We start from the raw sequence: 18,904 nt of genomic DNA, 5'->3' as shown, positions 1-18,904 counted from the left end.
CATATTGAACATTACTGTGAAAATGTTTTTCTGTTCATTTCCTAGCAACAGAAAGGAAAAGGGTGACAATTTTGATGTCTTCAAAGTTCTCAAGCTTTATTGTGAGAGCAGTTTGATTGGCCTCTAATCTAAAATATTTGTCATGCTAATTCCCCACCTCAGTGGTAGAGCCACTTTTACCATAATTAATGCACATCACGCCATGCAACATCCAACAGAACTATCTTCACATATTTGGTGATAATTAACAGCTCAACTACTCTGTGGCATGCAATCAATAACTTAATCTTCTTATTAGTCTGTACTGACCTTTGACAAGGTAAATGAGATATGAGATGTAACGGGAGTAAATATCAGTACCAGAAGTTTCAGAAAATATTCCATTTTAAAAATCTGTATTATGTGTTTTGTGAGAATTTAGACTTACCTTCTTACTGGCATTTCTCATAACTAAAAGACTAAAAATTAGTTATTACAGTGAGAGCCGAAAGTTAATAAGAAGCTTAGTATAGGGGGGAAGGATGATCAAAAGGACAGTAGGGAAGCAGAGCAGGGTGGAGAATCTGGTGCCCTGGAAAGAACATTTCTAGCAAGAAGAACTTAGGTGAACAATGGTTGAAAAGCCAAAATGAGACATCAGGGCATGCCTTCAGATATAATCACTACTAACTTGAAACAGATTTGATGCAAACTGAATATCTAGTGCTCTACTTTAAAAGTACCCTGGATTGAGTAGAAATCTATGCTATCAAGTTATATATGGTAGGAAGAAGCACATATTTCTTCCATTGCATCAGAAATCTTGATTTCTTGCTAATATTTTTCCATTAGTGGCCACAAATAACACATAAGTCAAGATAATTATTAGACAGTTATTCACCCCACTTCCATCCAAACTTCTGATTTGGTTTCATTCAGCTATTTGAAAAGCAATGAAGATACCCAGTTGTCTGTTACTAGATTTCACACCAAAAAGTAGGAAGTTGTGGTTTGGGGTATTTTGTGTTAACATGTAGAATGATTTTGTCTTAATCTCACAGATTCAACATAGTTGATTTTTGCAGCTATAAAAAATTCCCAATACATTTTTTGCAGTTTGTCATTCATATAATTAAAGGTATAGCTAAAAAATGAACAAACACAAGGATCACTAATGGTAAAATTCAGCATTGATTTGTGATCTGCAGAAAATTAATAATAGAAATTCTGAAACCAGAAGTCTTGTTTCCCAAACATTTACATTGCTACAAATACAGAAGTAAAGTAAAGAATGACAGAAGTTAAATGCTCAATTGCAATCAAACATTTTTGTTGATTTGAGAGCAGGTGAGAGTCATTCTGCAGAAAAGGAAAGCTGCCTGTGGCCACTACCACCTTTCACTGTTCGGGCATTTAGAAAAGCTAGAAGTGGTACTAAGGGAGTCCTGCTTCTCTGAGGTTCTTCAAGGACAGACAATGCTCTTGTCTTTGGCCACTCTACTCAGAAAAGGCAAAAGTTCCATTTTTACCAAAATAAGAATTCAGGTACAGATTTCACACAGATATTGGATATGTTGACCCAGGTTTTTTGGATTGATTTTTTGACTAGAATTTATAGACATATATATAGAGAGAGTAATATGTGAAAAAGATGTGCAAAGACCTTATTCTCAAAAGCAGAAGAGAGTGAGCTGCTTCTATGCTGACCCATAGCTAAAAACAACATTTTTAAACCTTAAGGTGCATCTGCACTACATAGTTATACAATTTCAATACCACTTTAGCTGACATGCTTCCAATCAAAGTATTCCTCAATTTTTAGTTTGACAAGGCACAGAATTCTGTCACAACAGCTTCAGAGCACCCCACAGAACTAAAATTCAAAAGATAACCTGAGAAGAGGAATTAAAGGCTAAATCAGTTTAATTCTGTGGTGTCTACGCTATGGGCAAATAGATTGAACTCTCTAGAAGAGATTCTACGGACTTCACCAAATTAAAGAACCTAAAACTCTTTGGGATGGATCCATGATGGTTAAAATGGGAACAAATTGATAACAGCAATGAAGTACATCTATATATTAAAAGTAGCAATGAGGAACATGTAGCTTTCCATATCTATCCAGATTTCAGCTCCCATCATCTGAGCCATAACAGCTGCAAAAATGAGCAGATTCCTGTCTTTGTTGCTAACAGTTTTCCCAGTCTTCTCAGATGCAAGATCACATAGGGTGCAGATGAGGGATGGACTGTAACAGTTTGTTGAGGGGCTGTACTTATGCATATAACAGCGAGATTTCATAAACAATAGCCATAAGCAATGCTGAAATAGTTCAAGTTATGCAATTACTGTTATTGATATCACCGCAAAGTACTCACCGTGATCTGACACCAGACGCAGTGTAACCCAGTCAACCCTTGGTAACATTTTATTGTTTTATGACACTTATCACATTTTGTTGTACAATTTCCTTCTACCCAAAAGTGATGCAGAACCTAGAAAAGAAAATTCATCCAGAAGTCAACTTACTTTGCTTATTTTCACTTGAGAACCACTTTTCAAGCAATGTTTTCAATGCAATATAAAATCATATATGGAAATTAAATTGCAATAAAATTAAATATCTAAAATTCCAAATAAACGAACACCAAGAAAAAGGAGTCAACTGGTAAGCTGTAGTTATAGCAAGTAAAACCTAGAGAAATTGCAATGTGCAAGGTTTAATCTGGCATCTAATATACCATGAAAGAAATAACCTTTAAAATGTATTGAATAGATGAAGTGTCTTTAGAATTAAGTGCATTTTTCTCTTTATATGCCTTCCATCTCTCCCCATAAAGTGAAGGTGCACAGAAACTGGGGGAACAGGCAATATAAAAGAATCTATAGAGGTCAGGCAAGTCTATGAGTCAAAGCTCCAATAAGAGCATTAGTCATGTCAGTAGTAAAGTTATTGAGGGAACCCAAACAGCCAGTGAGATAAATCAGTCCCAAACAATGGACTATTTTTTGAAGTAGCATAGAGGTTCTCCAAGTATAAACACCACCAGGTTATGATATGCTCATGGCAAAGGAACATGTAGAAGGCACATACAAAGATATGTCGAATTGTCCATTTCAGAATATTGTGACCTACTAGATAGATAGGACATATAGCAGTCCCTAAATATTAAGTTCCTCAAACCTCAAAACATGTTCAAGATTATGTCCAACACATATTATACAGAAAGAACATTAGGCAACTGCCTTACGAAATTGCTAGCACAATTTCTGTAAATATTTCATATTTCATTATTAATGGCAAAATACATAGTATGATTTTAGATATGATTTGTGCAACATTCGAATAGCAAAGACAAATATTACTTAAGTAAAAGTAACATTAAATATTGAAAACAAAAAATAAGATGTAAACACTAAACTAATCTGGGAATTTGCTATTGCTACACATCAATTGAAGTGGTTAAACCCACTATAAAAAAGGATTAGGACTAAGTACATTCCAGGCATATTGACAGATTCGTATGGGACTCAGCTCTGTTAGCTATCATTAGTATGAACTAGGCCATACACACACAAAAGTTGTAAATGCAAGTATTTGCTTACCTCAGCATTCTTTTTGGATTTCACGTATGTTTTGATACAAGAAGCTGGTGCTCTTGCAACACAGCGTTCATGGACTGTATACTTACAGACTGAAAGAACATAAAATAAATGTATTTAGTATTTTTCCAATAATTTTTGCTAAACGATTAGTAAAAATCCACTTTAGTTTCTGATTTTGCTACTCTGTGTGATTGAACTATGGAAATGTAAGTTTGGGCATTTATTCTGAAAAACAGATGTGCAGTTCAGCCTTTTAGGGGACCATTTTTGGCTAACCCTTCATTCTGTTTACTGGAAGTTACTCGAATTGGGAGGAGTGCTGCTGTTTTCATTCGGCAAAGACTCAACACATTGGCTACAATGGGAAACTTTAAAAGCTCAGTCCTCAGTCATTTTAAGGCCCATTTGCATGAAACCTTCCTCAGACCCCATTTACAACTGAAGACCTGCCAAGTTTCAGAACAATTCATCAATCTACTGATTTTTTTAAGGATTATTTTAAGTTTTTACCATAACATTTTTTAAAATAAGAAAAACCTCAAAAGAGGGTTCTGGAAATTGTAATCACTGGTTGTGTCCATTCTCAGCCAATCTCTGGCCAAGAAACACACACAAAGAGAAACTTCAACTCCCATCATGCTTCAAGAGTAACTCAGAGACTTTTCAATGCCTGCCCCATGCAAGTGCTGCTGGGCAAGCAAGTTCCCAGCAGGGCCCTCTCTGGAGGAGAAGCCTAAAGAACTTTTCCGCTGCCAGGGAGGGAAAAAAGATGCTGCAGGATCTTCTCCATGAGCTCCATGGCAGACCTCTGCCTCAGGTATAATGCAAACTTCACTCCCTCTTCTCCAGTAGCTGATAAATCTGTCTATCTTGATCCATTGTGCTGAGCTTTTTGGTTCCCTCATCTCCATTTTCTTGGATTTAGATCAGAACTATTGCTAAACTAGGATGATGTCTAATCTAGGATGAGAAAAGCAAAATGGACCCCTGAATATTACAAATAACTTTTGGTCAAACTGATTCAGGCCCAAGCTTGTCGTGAAAGGTCATTGAATAAGGCAAAGGAAGAGTCTAAGAATATGCTTCTATAGCTGAGAAAGAAATGCTTAATTAACCCACTAAAATGTTCATGGTAATATATATATATATATATATATATATATATATATATATATATACTACTGACTGCCAAATGCTTTTGTATCATTTGCCAAGAGGAAGAAATCTGTACTTTACAAACTATAGGCATAAGAGCAGCTGGCAAACCTGAACACAAAACGCAGTGAGTTTATGTCACAAAACGCAGTGAGTTTATGTTATTCCCTCTATTGATTTATCAGTCTTAAATGGCTGATTAGCCTTGTTTCCAGATAGCAATTGTTGTTAATATCTTTGATTCATCAGGGAAATTGCAGTTATCACAAACCTAACTACTTTCCATACAATAGAAAATATTCTCTCCTGAGTTTTTTATTTCATCCAACATCATTTTTATCTGGATTTCTTTATGGGCAAGTGTTGTAATAGAGCCTGCAAGTAACAATGCTAACAGTAGTTTGGACACTAGAAGGGGAAAACGGGTTACTCGGGAACAGGAGTCTGATGAGGAGCAACAAAGGAAGAGGATCAGGGATACATTTAATGCTCCCAGAGATGAGGAATCATTCTTGGATTTCTCTGGGGACAATGGGTCAACAAGTGAGGAGGAGGAAGGAAACATCATGGATTGGTCTAAGGGAAGGATAATGACTATTCGGGAGCAGGAGTCTGATGAGGAGCAACAAAGGAAGAGGATCCAGGATATACTTACTGTTCCCACAGATGAAGAATCATTTATGGGTTTCTCTGGGAGTGATGGGTCTGGGAGTGATGAGGATGGGGATGACACATTGGACTGGACTAAGGTAAAAGAGGTACAAGATGTATGTGCAGAGCCAACATCTAGTGACACATTTATGGGTTTCTCTGGTAATGAGGTTTGGCAAACAGGAAATACATCTGAGTTTTGGGGGGATCTAAGTCTTGACAGAAGATGGAGAAGTTGGAGGGATGGGAGCAGGAATTCACATGTGGAATCAAGAACAGCTGTAAGAGATAATGATGGGGCGGAGGTCAGCTCATCTTCTGATGATGATGTGTAAGATAAAAGTAGGCTCTGAAATGGGGGATCTTAGCAGTAGGCAAGGTGTTGGTTCGTGCATTGGGTTCTTGTCGCTGCCTATTTCGTGTTGGCATTGGGTCCTGGATCTACAGGTTTCTGCTTCCATTCGTGTGTGCTTTTGACTTGGCTTGGATTCCCATGAGTGCTGACTTCTCCTTTCCTTGACTTCGGACCGGTTTGAATATGACGCTGAATACGTGGATTTTGGGACTTTGCTACTTTGAATTCGGCTTGCTTCAACCTTGGACTTCATTTGACTACGCTTCTTCCTTGCGGCCCTTTGTTTGTTAACTGTTTGCTTGCTGTGATATTTTGAGGAACTCTCAGAGCGCTTTGTTATATCTGGATAATCCGGGTTATTGCTTCAGTTATCTCTGTTGAACCAGGACTGATTTCTGCTTTTGAGTTTGGTCAGAGACTCTGAGTTAAGCTCTTTTTGCTTTGGAACTAATTCTGAGTCTGGCCCTTTAAGGCATCTGTGTCTTGACAGCAAGTCTTGTATGGCTTCATGGAGCATCGATGTCAATTTTTTATGATGACTGAACAATTAACATTTATTGTTTCTATGCAACAAAGAGGGATCACCGCTTTTTTTAAAAAAAGGACAGTATGGAAAAGCTTGTCTACATTGAAAATAAAATAAATGTTTTTTTTCTCCAGTTTTCTGAGCCTTCCTTTGTTTTAACTTGAGCAATCATTAAGTACAAGATTGTTTGAACACAATGCCTGTATTTATTACACAGATCTCCTGGGAGGGGAGGCTATTAATCAAATACCCTATGGGGAGTAACATGGTTGATTGACCCCAGATAGTGGTGTGGCTTCAAACTTTAATAAATGACCCAGTAACCCTTTTCTTTTTTAAAAAAGTCACACAAATGACAATTGGGTGTGGTTATTCTAGGCAAGGGGTGAATTCTATTCTAGGCAAGGGGTGAATGTAAACACATAAGAGTGTTTTATGGACAGATATTTAATAGATTTGTTCTGTTATTTAAATTGGAGATTGTAGTAAGAAACATAGATAATATGTACAATAAATGATGAGTATAATCTGTGTATTAGCATTGTACTTGGGCACATTAGAAACATTGATCTAACATGTTATAGTCAATAGAAAGGGACAAAAGGGAGGAGAGTATACAAAATTACTGTATATACAGAAGTTTTAATCAAAACTCAACCTTAAAAACCTGGGTCAACTTATACGTGAAGTCTCTGCCTAGTTTTTACTCCTCTGTTCATTTCCCTGTTTGCTCTCTTGGAAGTGGACTGTTCCATTTGCTGAGTTTTGGGGGAGGAGCCTGGGATCCCCCTAGAGGCCAAGCTCTAGTGGTTCAGCCCTTCTGGATCAGAGCTGGGTGGAAGGACATTTTCCCTCCATTCTTTCTTTGGCAGAGCCAGAAAGTGTCTGGTCTGGCTTAGTAATCTGAAACAGGCAATCCTAAGCACGTATTTGCCCCAGAAATTATAGCTGTACATGCTTCATAGGGCTATAGATTTGTATTTGCCTCATAGACCTAAGCAGTACAGGCATTAGAGTTTATAGTTTTGTATTTGCCACAAAGATTACCTCTTGTATGCCTTAGAGATTAGAGTGGTATTTTCCTCAGTTATCATAGCCTGTATTTGCCATCATAGAAGAGTACTTACCTCATAGATTATAGTTTTGTTCTTTATCTCAGAGCACATACCATCATTATACCTCATAGTCTCCTGTTACCTATACTTACCTCAGAGTTTATACTTTATATCAGTACTTCACTATTCTAATCCTGTGTCATTTTAGTAACCAAATTGTGCCTTTGTACTAATTTGTTTTGATTCACCTTGATTGTTCAGTAAACTTAATTGGTTAAATTTAGTCTCGTCTCCAGAGGCTTATTTTGGGGGATTAAAGTACATATAGGGCATACCGATGGTCACTAGGAATATAGCCAGACACGTATAGTTTTCTTTTCATTCCCAGCGTGCCATCACATTATTCATGGGTCAATATATGTGCGTACTTTAATTCTTTATCAAAGTAGAGTGGTGAAAGGTGAAAGCTTAATCCATCCTGGAAGAACCTAAAAGAAGCTCCAACCCCTTCTACTCTCTCCATTACAGCATCATTTCTGACCTTTCTGAATGCCTTGCTGGGAAAATGGTGGTGGCAGCTAAGGGCAACCGGCCTTCTGAAGCAATCCTGGCATTTACCCCTCTCCATGGAATAACCCTTGATTTAGCCACAGGTTATACCAAAATCCACAATTTTGGCCCCAAAACCTGCCCTTGATTTATACAAGAGGAAAACTTATACACAAGTAAGCGTGGTAATTTACACTCAGTGTAAACAAAACAAAAGCAACATAGGTACATCAAAGTGGATATTAAAGTAGAGGCAGGGTTGTGCACTATATAAACAGTTGCTAAATGAAGTATATAAAATCCAATCTGAATAATTTGAAATATGCACAAATTATTTTCTAGAATTGGCTTTTCTCATTCTAGATTAGACGTCATCCTAGTTTAGCAATAGGTCTGATCTAAATCCAAAAAAATTAGAGGAGGGTGATATCAGATGTATCCCCTTTGTATAGACTGAAAAACCATCTTCTTCAGAGACAACAATCACTTGTCATTAATATGGGACATTGACATGAACAAAATGTGTCAACAACAATTGCTACATGTGAATGTTTACCATTATGAATGTCTGACATTATCCTTTATAATGATAAACCTCAGGAATCCTCAGGTCACACATCCCCTTCCATTCTCCTACTCCAGCATGGTCAAGAGGAGAAGAATGTAAGATTTCACTATAAATGTAAACAGTTAAACTTTGAACAGACTCATCTTTTGGTTTTTTTTATAATAGTACATGCTTTTTTCATCCATCATCCTCCGTCTACGAACCCACGCATTCACTACGCTCATCTGGAGAGGCCCTGCTCGTGATCCCGCTGGCGTCGCAGGCATGTTTGGTGGGGACATGAGACAGGGCCTTTTCCGTGGTCCTCCCCCGTCTCTGGAACACTCTCCCCAAAGATCTTAGACAGGCCCCTACATTGGCAGTCTTCAGAAAGAACTTGAAGACCTGGCTGTTCCGATGTACCTTTCCCGATTAGGAAATCTCCAATACCAAGTCCCAGACGCACTTTATTAGAATTAAGACTGCCACACACTGCACATTGCACTTGCCCTATAATCCTTACATATCACCTGTCACATCAGCACTTTTTAATCCTGTACCCTTCACTCTGGCCCAGCCCAGTTTTTTTATCTTGTTGATGTATTGTTTATTGCTTGTGGTTCTTTGTTGTTTAATACTGCTTTAATTGTTTTTAATTTCTTCTGTTAAGGATACTCACTAATAGGAAAAGTTTGAGGACTCTTCTGTTCTGATTATATTGATTAATTAGATCCAGGTAACCTTTAGATTTAGCCAGGGATAAGTGTGGTATATACTTACATGAACAAGAGAGACCTTGCTTCCCTACTCCTATAAGCATGTTCAAGCATAGATTACAGTAGGCAGGCTTATTGAAGTGTTTCAGTCTCCACACATGCTGCCCATCATCCTTCACATTCTGCAGAAGGCATAAAAAGAAATGGATCTCACTGAATGGCATAAACAGCAAACCCTATAAGTGCCAATAAAAAACTGAAATTGACTCAGGAACATAAAAGGCAATCTGTTTCTTCATTTATTAATTTTCAGGAGATCACCATATAACTTTTCACAACAGACATGTACTGATAAGGTAACAAGATGCTTTGTTTCCCACTCATCTGCCTCCAAAATTATATTTTCAAAACCTTTTCACCTGTGGCAAAGACTGCAACAAAATCTTTAAAATTGGAAAAAATATATTATGATCTGAATACACAATATGGAGTCATTAATCATGTATTTTATCCCTCATTGCATTAATGATAAGGGCCCAGAACCTATCTGCATGCATAACTTTTTATTTGGCTACATTTATAAAACTATGTGCTCCTTCCTATATATTAAAGCATTTTTTAAAAAAACAATGCTCTTTTTCTTTGTTGACCTTCCAAGGTCTCCAACAGATTTAGTTAGATAATGAATACATCTGAATTAATATAAAATTGCAACTTTTAATGCAAGAGGCATAGAAATAGCCACCATCAAGAAGTTCAGGAATTTCACAAATATATTATTATTATTATTATTATTTTAAAATCAACATGATATGCTTAAGAAAGATATATTGGCAATTTCACAGTAGCTTAATTTTTCCCATTTACCCAGAAGAATGGCCGCTACATGTGATTTCGCCTCCATTTGAGCAGAACATATGGACCGACTTAGCTGGCATTTTCCTTATCGCAGAAACAAACAAGTCTTGAATGTGGGTGTTCTGCCAATTAAAATACTTAAGTAACTTGCAGGCTGCAATCAATCTACAAATTCCATTATGTAAATAGAATACACTTTGGAAATATCATATTAAAATTTTACTCTAGTTTTACTGTCAAATAATATGTTAATTGCTACAGTTATATTAATTGTTGTAAATATTAATTATATTTTATTCTTATGTGAATGGCTAAATCATATAATAGTGAATATGCAATTTAATTCCTAAAATAAAAAAAACACACAAAAATTGTCATAAACAATTACTGCATTTATTCTGGTATAAGTCTAGACATTTTGGTAAAAAAAAAATCAACCCCCCAAAACGTCGATTGACTTATCCACAGGTTAATGTTTGGCTGGATCTACACCGCCGTATACTCCAGTATCTGATTCCAGATTATATGCCTTGAACTGGATTATGAGTCTACACTGCCATGTAATCCAGTTCAAAGCAGATAACCTGGGATCAGAAACTGGAGTATACAGCAGTGTAGATGAAGCCTAAATTCAGTACCTGAACTCATATAACAAAAAGGAGCGATTCCCTTCTCTGACTAGAGTAGTAAAGTTCAAGAAGTTCCGCGGAACAATGGCTTCAAAATACAAGAGAGGAGATTCCATTTGAACATGAGGAAGAACTTCCTGACTGTGAGAGCCATTCAGCAGTGGAACTCTCTGCCCCAGAGTGTGGTGGAGGATCCTTCTTTGGAAGCTTTTAAACAGGGGCTGGATGGCCATCTGTCAGGGGTGATTTGAATGCAATATTCCTGCTTCTTGGCAGGGGGTTGGACTGGATGGCCCATGAGGTCTCTTCCAACTCTTTGATTCTATGATTCTATTATTCTCTATGATTCTAAGAGCTTATTTCATCCCATGAGAACCTAAAATAAGCACCAAACCCTCTACTCCATCTACCACCAACACTGCTTTTGGGGTCGTTTAATGCCTAGATAAGAAAATTGTGGTAGTAGCATTGGTGCTTTCCCCTTCCTGCAGAATGATCCTTGACTTATCCAGTGGTCATATCAAAATCCATAATGTTTAATCAAAAACTTTTCCTAAACATATACATAAGTTTAATGTATACATGAGTATATGGGTATGTCTGTGTGTTCTTGGATGTCCATTATCCATATCTATTAATCCACACCCTTTTTACCCCCATTTATTCCTGCTCCATTTTTCTCAGCTGTAAAGTTGGCAACATCCCATATCTATATGGAATTCAACAGCCCACTAGGACGGTTTCTGTAAAATTATTTTCCAAAAGCATTAAAGTTGCTCCCTCCTGTGGAAAATCCAAGGAACTGTACGCTGTTTGTTCTCCCTTAAAGCAAGCTTCTTTAGAAATGGGAATCATGCTCTTCAATTAAGCCTCATTGAAACTGACAGAAAGTATTTGGGAAATCAGCCCACGATTTATTAATGTACCATGTTGTATTTTAGAGTCTCCAATGTACACTAATTGTCTTCCAGAGATTCATTAAAATATATTTCCTACCAAGCAAGGTTGAACTATCTATCATACCGGCCATGATATAATGAGAGACTGATGCTGATCGTTCCAGAGCGAGTGCACACTCTGCAGAATCAACCTTATTTGTTTGGACAAATGCAGTAACAATTGTCTGTATTCTGAATCTACATTTTTCATAGGAAGGCGGTCTTTTTAGGGTGGTAATTTTAAGTGAGAGGATCATAGGATTACTTTTTACAAGTACATATAATAAAGGCTTTGAAATATCACCTTTTGGCAATAAAGAAGCAATTGATGTGGTGCAACTCTGACATCTAGTGGCTGGGATTAAAACACAAATTAGGAATTTTCTCTTGCCAGTAACAGGGTAACAGTATTTTCATAGAAAATGTAGAGAGACAGACAGATTCTCCACAATAGTTATTATGTACCTTCAAAGCTGATTGCAATTTATGGTGATCTTATCATAGGATTTTCTTGACAATATTTACTTATCGTTATCTTCCTCTTAAGCTAAAAGAATATGATTGCCCAATGTCATCCATTAATTTTCCATTGCTAACTAGGTTTCCATTCATAGTGATCTGAAATCCTAGTTTAACAATCAAACCACTTCACTATCCAAGCTCTCACTGATACTACACTATTTCTGAAGTTTCTATAATGCAGAAAGCACATTTGCAGGTTGACTTTTGTAGATTTGATCATTTGTGGATTTCACTAAAACATTTTATCTCGGAATATTTAGCTCCCTCAGTATGATTCTATGGTCAGCTTCCATTAAGGATTCCTTGAAATGTGTTCAGTCAGGTCGAAAAACGTATTTTTTTTAATATGTGGCTTTTCACTTTTGTGGTGACCTTGTGGAAGGCTGACAGTAATATCATACTCTGAAACTTAAGAAAGGAAAAACACAAAACATATTGGCCAATGAAACTGCACAAATCACATTATGCAAGCTTTCAAGACATTTTGTTTAGTTTAACCCTAGGCAGTAACAGAGGCTTGAAAGGCTTATCTCAAATGACAGATAAACTTTTTACTTACTGTAGAAGCCTGTCTTCCCTATAAAAAATGGCCACTGTATCTCTCTTATATTTGAGAAACGAGATCTGGCCACGGTGGTACACGGTGCCTTAGTAACATCCCATCTGGATTTCGGTAATGCATTCTACATAGGGCTACCTCTGAAGAGTGCTCAGAAACTCCAGCTGGTCCAAAGAGCTGCAGCCAGGTTGCTAACTGGGGCTAGCTACAGGGAGCAGACAACCCAACTGTTGCAGCAGCTCCACTGGCTGCCAGTTTGTTTCTGGGAACAATTCAAACTTCTAGTTATTACTTGGCTAACTACACCCCTTGTATGAAGCTGCCCAGGCCCTGAAATCTTCCAGAGAGGTCCTTCTCTCAGTCCCAACTCTATCTCAAGCTCAGTTGGTGGGAACGAGAAAGGTCTTCTCGGTGATTGCCCCTTGACTCTGGAACTCCTTACCCAGACCCCCTCCCTGCTGTCATTCTAGAGGCAGGCTAAAACTGTTTTGGGTTGTTGTGAGTTTTCTGGGCTGTATAGACATGTTCCAGAAGCATTCTGTCCTGACTTTTCACCAACATCTATGACAGACATCCTCAGAGGTTGTGAGGTCTGTTGGAAACTAAGCAACATAGTGTATTCTGGGAACATAGTGTATTACTTCCTTGGATACATGCTCCATAACATTAAGGGGATTTATTCATTAAAGAAAATATCAGTGTGCTCCCTTTGAATCTACAAAGCAATTCACAGGACCTTATCACATTAGGAAATACTCTATTTCTGAGACTGTTTGAGAATGATTTTGAAAGGGTCCCATCACATGACATTTGCCCCATCCCATCAGTATTTCATCAGAATCTGTCTGCAAAGCATCACAAAAAACAGATTCTTTGCAGGCGGAATTCTAATTGTGTTTTTTGAAATACTACGGATTATTTCATTGCTGAAGAGCTATTTTTGTGTCTGATAGGAAAATCCATATGTATCCCATCATCAATGATACTTTTTAAAAAGTCATAGAGTGATGTAGGGGGTGTTTAGAATAGATTGGGAGGACCCAGCCTTCGGTAGTGTGATGAGTCAAAGTGCAGTGTTTTCAAATCATAATAACCAGGTGTGATGGGGACAGTATGCATCCCATTTCAATACAGTATACATCCTGTCCTAAAAAAAATATGGGATGCATACTGCTATAAACAGATTACATCCCATTGTGATAAGGTCTTTTTGGAAATAGGTACACACTGTTAGTCTCAAGAATACCTTTCTCTTGATCAGAGATTATAGCTGCATCATATGTTACAGCATCCTGAATGAAGAAGCAAGAACTTTGTTGGGAACTATTCACAATCAGATGTCTCCTATGGATAAGTAGGGTTCCCTTACAATATTTTCTAATATTCAGGTTTATTGGGATGATATGATCATAAGTCCTTTTAGCCTGAGGATAGCAGTTCTTAGAAAATCAAGTTCCAAACTCATTATGTTGGCTAAATCATTATTGGAGGATATAATCAATGTGCTGGTGGGCCCCCACCAAGTAAGACAGAAAAAAAATCTAGAGAATGGATATAGTTTCACTATTACTGCTGATATTTATCATTTGAGTGTAAATGTGTAAGCTCTTACATTCTCCAATCCAAGCAATACTAAAAGAGGGATAGTAGTCATCCCCCCCTGGATCCATTCCTCCAAAGACACAGTGCCATCATGGTCATAGTCAATTTCATCCATCATCTCATGAAGGATCTGTTGAATAATTTTTTTTGGAAAAATAAAGCATAAAGTAAAGGAAACAACATATTTCAAAGAATTATGTTTATATTTGATGAAACAACAGTCCATGGCAATATGTAGAGGTCTTATTAACCAGGAAACGGAAAGTGTACAATCTTATCTGAAATCTTTAGAATGACATTAACATATTTTTGTACATAATACATAAAGCAATTTTTAAATAACTACTTACATTTTCCCTTTACAATAAATATGTACAGTGCAATCTGGCACAAGCCCTGTTAAAGTCATTGTGACTATGCCCTTTGTATGTTTTTCTAATATTGTGGTATTAATGTGTTTTCCTCATCTTCCAATAGTTTTTAAACAAAATACCATGAGCTTGTAGAAATTTTGACCAGAAAACTGGAAATTCCCCCATTTGAAAAATCTTTCCTTAATTACATATCTACATAATTAACTAAATTTAAGAAAATAATAAGAATTAGTATAACTATTAAAATTTTATAGAAGACAAATCCTGGCTTTTTACAATCTTATATCCACAAGTAGGAACTTGTGGATATAAGTATATACTATATTTCTACCAGACTGCATCAAGACGAACTTTTCACCCTATAAAAGTTGTGAGACACAAATTTCCAACAGCCCCAGTCATCCAATCCAATAGAAAGGATGATGACAGTAGCAGTTCATTACTATCCTGAAGGCTGACACATTCCCCAATATGTTATTAACTCTGCCAAGATAAAATTCTCCTGTGAGTCCAAATTTTAAAATACAAGTAAAATGATCAGAACTATAAATAAAGTTATATTATTACATTATTATAAACCAAAGAGGAATATAACAGTTGCATAAAATTCAGCACATTACGAAGGCAATATTTTTGCTTCTATACAGCTATTAAAGTTGTCATACTTGTATTTTCTTTTGTATCTAAACACCAGGATAAAAGCCCTGTGCCATTGAAGCAGATGCCTTCTATTTTAAAACACTGAAGAGGCAATAAGCATATTTCATGACCAAAGATTTCCAACTTTTGTTCCTATATTGAATTCAATGGCTTTGTACTGAGTGGCATTGGGGGCTGTGTCGTGTGGTGGGAGTGCAGAGGGATGGGTGTGTTGTTTTGTTATGTGTTCTGGGGAAAACATTTAATTTCATTGTACAATGTAAAATGACAATAAAATTATTCTTTTCTGTTCTATTGGGGTCACACCTCTTTACTCCCCTTCCTCGTTGAATCTCTAGTATTTACAATTTATGTGTCCTTTTTATTTACTCTGCTGTTCCCTGCCCTCAAAACAAGCCACCTCACCACAAGAAGATCTAAATCACATTATTCAAAATAGTATTTACATACTGTCATTATTAATAAAACTATTGGCTTCAGGAGAAATGCTTACTGGACTGAGTTCAGTGATATCCCATTCAAGATATTCTGCAACATGCATCATTTGAGTGATGATGTTTTCCAGCTCCTGGGCATGAAAACAAAATGCAAAAAGCTTCTGAATTAAGCATAATCACCCATAGCTTCCATTGCCATTCTGAAATTCAAGTGAATTATTCTGATGAAAACGAAAAGGAACATTTTATATTGGGACTATTTCTTGTAAAGCAATTATTTCAAAATTCATTTTCTCATACAGAAATCTCAGAACGGACAAAGAAAGTGGGGGCACAGAATCAAACAAGATTATACAATTGGAGAAAATAATAGCTCTGGATGCAATTATAGTCTAAAAATATATGGAGAGTTCCAGATGATACAGCTCTGTCCTGGAGTCAGTATTACAGTAGAGTCTCTCTTATCCAACATAAACGGGCCCACAGAACACTGGATAAGCAAAAATGTTGGATAATAAGGAGGGATTAAGGAAAAGCCTATTAAATGTCAAATTACATTATGATTTTACAAATTAAGCACCAAAACATCATGTTTTACAACACATCGACAGAAAATGCAGTTCAATACACAGTAATGTAATGTAATAATTACTGTATTTATGAATTTAGTACCAAAACATGTCAATGTATTGAAACCGCTGTGAATCTGGGTGGGATACAGAACGTTGGATGAGTAAAGGTTGGATAAGTGAGACTCTACTGTAATTACAAACTTGACACACTGCTATTTGTGTAAAGGTCCACATTATGTAAATAGGAGCCACGAGGATCCTTGGAATCCTAGGTTATTCTTCCTGCTGTGCTCCAAAGAAAAATGACCTTTGCCCAAAAGTCTGTATATTCGTGTATCAAGATAAGTTCTCATTGGTTCAACTGAGGTTTCCTTGAAATGTAAATAGCCACTTTGGTGAGGAGTCAATTTGATGCCCCTCAACCTTATAGTGCTGCAGCTGCTATGGCTGCAATATCCAAAAAATGAAATAAAAATTTTACTGTATGCATGCAACTCATATTTCATCTACAATTATTTATTTATTCATGCCATATGTGTATCTTCACAAAACATAAACTTTAATCCTCTGGGTGTTTTGGTCTTAACCTCCCAGAAGCCCCAGCCAAGTTTTCCAGATTGGCCAATTCTGTGAACTGGTGTGCGATCTAAAAGCCCAAAGTTAGCAAACCACCACTTTGGACCTTACACTGTTCTGATTGTCCTGGTTTTTGATCACTAGCATTGCAGTAGTAGGAAAAAAACCAGTTTAAATAAATATTGTTTGCTGTTGCTTCACACACAAGCACACACACAAGTTGGTTCCTTAAACGGATTTCTTTTCTTTTACCTTGACTCCAAATATATTGTTGGTTTTAGGGGAAAATATTTCGATTAATGCAAGATAAAACTCCAATTTGTAATGCTTCATCCTTTCTTCAGTAGTAATCTGTTCAACAAACTATTCTGTCAAGAAATTTCTCCAACCTCTTAGGAGAAGATTTTCAGATTTTCAACCAATTACAGGAAGAAATGGGAGAGTACAAACCATTATTTGGGGGACAAAGGGGAAGTTGGGATTCAAGTCAATTTGTTGAGGTTATGTGCAAATATATTACTAATGCTGCAACTATCAACATTAAATCTTAGGCATTTTTAGAATACTTGGAATAAGAAGTTACCATATCACTGATGAGAAAAATATGCTTATTTAAACACACCAATCAAAATTAGCTGCACTTAAGTGCTCACTGAAATCTATTGAACTGGATCCAGTTCAATAGCTTTGATTAAATTGTCTTCAGTATAACTGGCATGAACAACTTCAGAGATTTTCAATTTTAGTTTTTTGGCTTAATTGTTGCATCAATAAACGTTACTATTAAAAAATAAAATTACCGAACTGTCCAGGAAACCATTTCCATCTGTGTCATACAAGCGAAACATAACTAGAGAAAAAGAAATAATAAAAACATCATTTAAAGAAAAAATGGCATGTATTTCCATTTTAATCTTGCAATAAACAATGACAATGAGAATAGCTTGTGTGAACCAGCCTCGGGAAAACTTTGTCCCTCCAGGTGTTTTGGACTTCAACTCTCACAATTCGGCTGTTAGGAATTGTATGAGCTGAAGTCCAAAACATCTGGAGGGTCAAAGTTTGCCCAAATCTGACATAATTCCTTCAAAACTCTGTTTTCTTTTCCACATCTTAATATACAAAAATGAATTTCTAGAGACATGCTATGCAAATACTAAAAATTGAACTCAGCTGAATAAAATATCATCTCAGCCATCATCAACACCTTTGAAAGATTAACTGTTTTACCAATTTAGATATTTTAGCTAAGTATGAATTGCCACTGGTATTGAAAAATATCTGCCTGATTTCTCTCAACTTGCAATGAAACTAATTCACCAGCAGATAGAGCCTATCGTCTACATTTTCACAGAAGAGCACAGTAATAATGTACATTGTTACCAAAGCTTCAAACCACCCAAAAGGTTATATACCTTGACCCTTAATAAACAAGCAAAATTATAACTTGTAGTAAAATCCAAGGGCTCTGCAGTGCTTTAGGTTATAGTTAGGTTATAGTTAGTATAGAATGTTCAATATTTTTATGGATTTCTTTAACAGGCTTCTTCCCTAGGTATGGTAGCCTTCCTACTTTACCTGCTCTTTGAGTGTGCTTTTGCATTTTGAGAAAAGGAATAGTTGCATTCTTAAAAATACTACTCATTTCTTTGAACTCTAACCGAATCTGGACCATATCAATTTCACATTTGTCAAACATGTTGTGGAGTGTAGCACACATCAACATTTGATAATATACAGGTCATGTATTCTGCACCTGGTCCTTTTTCTTTTAAAGCCCTTTAAAAAACAGGTAAGAAGCAGAATGCATTTCATTAATTCCACATGGGCTAGTAAGTGAGTTTCAAATCAAATATCAAATACAAAGCAACTACTATCAAATGGTGAACAGCACAGGAACTTTTGACATTAAAATGAATTATAGTACTAAAATTGAAGTGATTGAATATAGACCTGAACAATATCAAACACTGATACATACTCTTATACTTCTTTAAAACATGTAATAGCTGTACATTCAGCAACAGGGAATTTCACA

The 18,904-nt window shown here is 36.5% G+C and overlaps 1 protein-coding gene across 3 annotated transcripts in view; it reads right to left on the bottom strand.

Annotated features, from left to right (window-relative positions):
• Positions 1-18,904, bottom strand: part of DGKB (diacylglycerol kinase beta) — a 305,929-nt gene that overhangs the window by 221,065 nt on the left and 65,960 nt on the right. For all 3 annotated transcript variants that reach the window (XM_060782155.2, XM_060782153.2, XM_060782156.2), the window contains exons 7-12: positions 17,667-17,716; positions 15,775-15,849; positions 14,258-14,377; positions 9,204-9,321; positions 3,586-3,674; positions 2,358-2,474 (exon numbers count right to left, since the gene is read on the bottom strand). In XM_060782155.2, coding sequence (XP_060638138.2) covers positions 2,358-2,474; positions 3,586-3,674; positions 9,204-9,321; positions 14,258-14,377; positions 15,775-15,849; positions 17,667-17,716 — 569 coding nt within the window. The remainder of the gene's footprint in view (positions 1-2,357; positions 2,475-3,585; positions 3,675-9,203; positions 9,322-14,257; positions 14,378-15,774; positions 15,850-17,666; positions 17,717-18,904) is intronic.

Source organism: Anolis sagrei, chromosome 6 (genome assembly GCF_037176765.1).
Source record: "Anolis sagrei isolate rAnoSag1 chromosome 6, rAnoSag1.mat, whole genome shotgun sequence".
NCBI classification, from domain to species: domain Eukaryota; kingdom Metazoa; phylum Chordata; class Lepidosauria; order Squamata; family Dactyloidae; genus Anolis; species Anolis sagrei.
The sequence above is the reverse complement of the archived record's forward strand: the minus strand, read 5'-3'. Positions and strand labels throughout refer to the sequence as shown.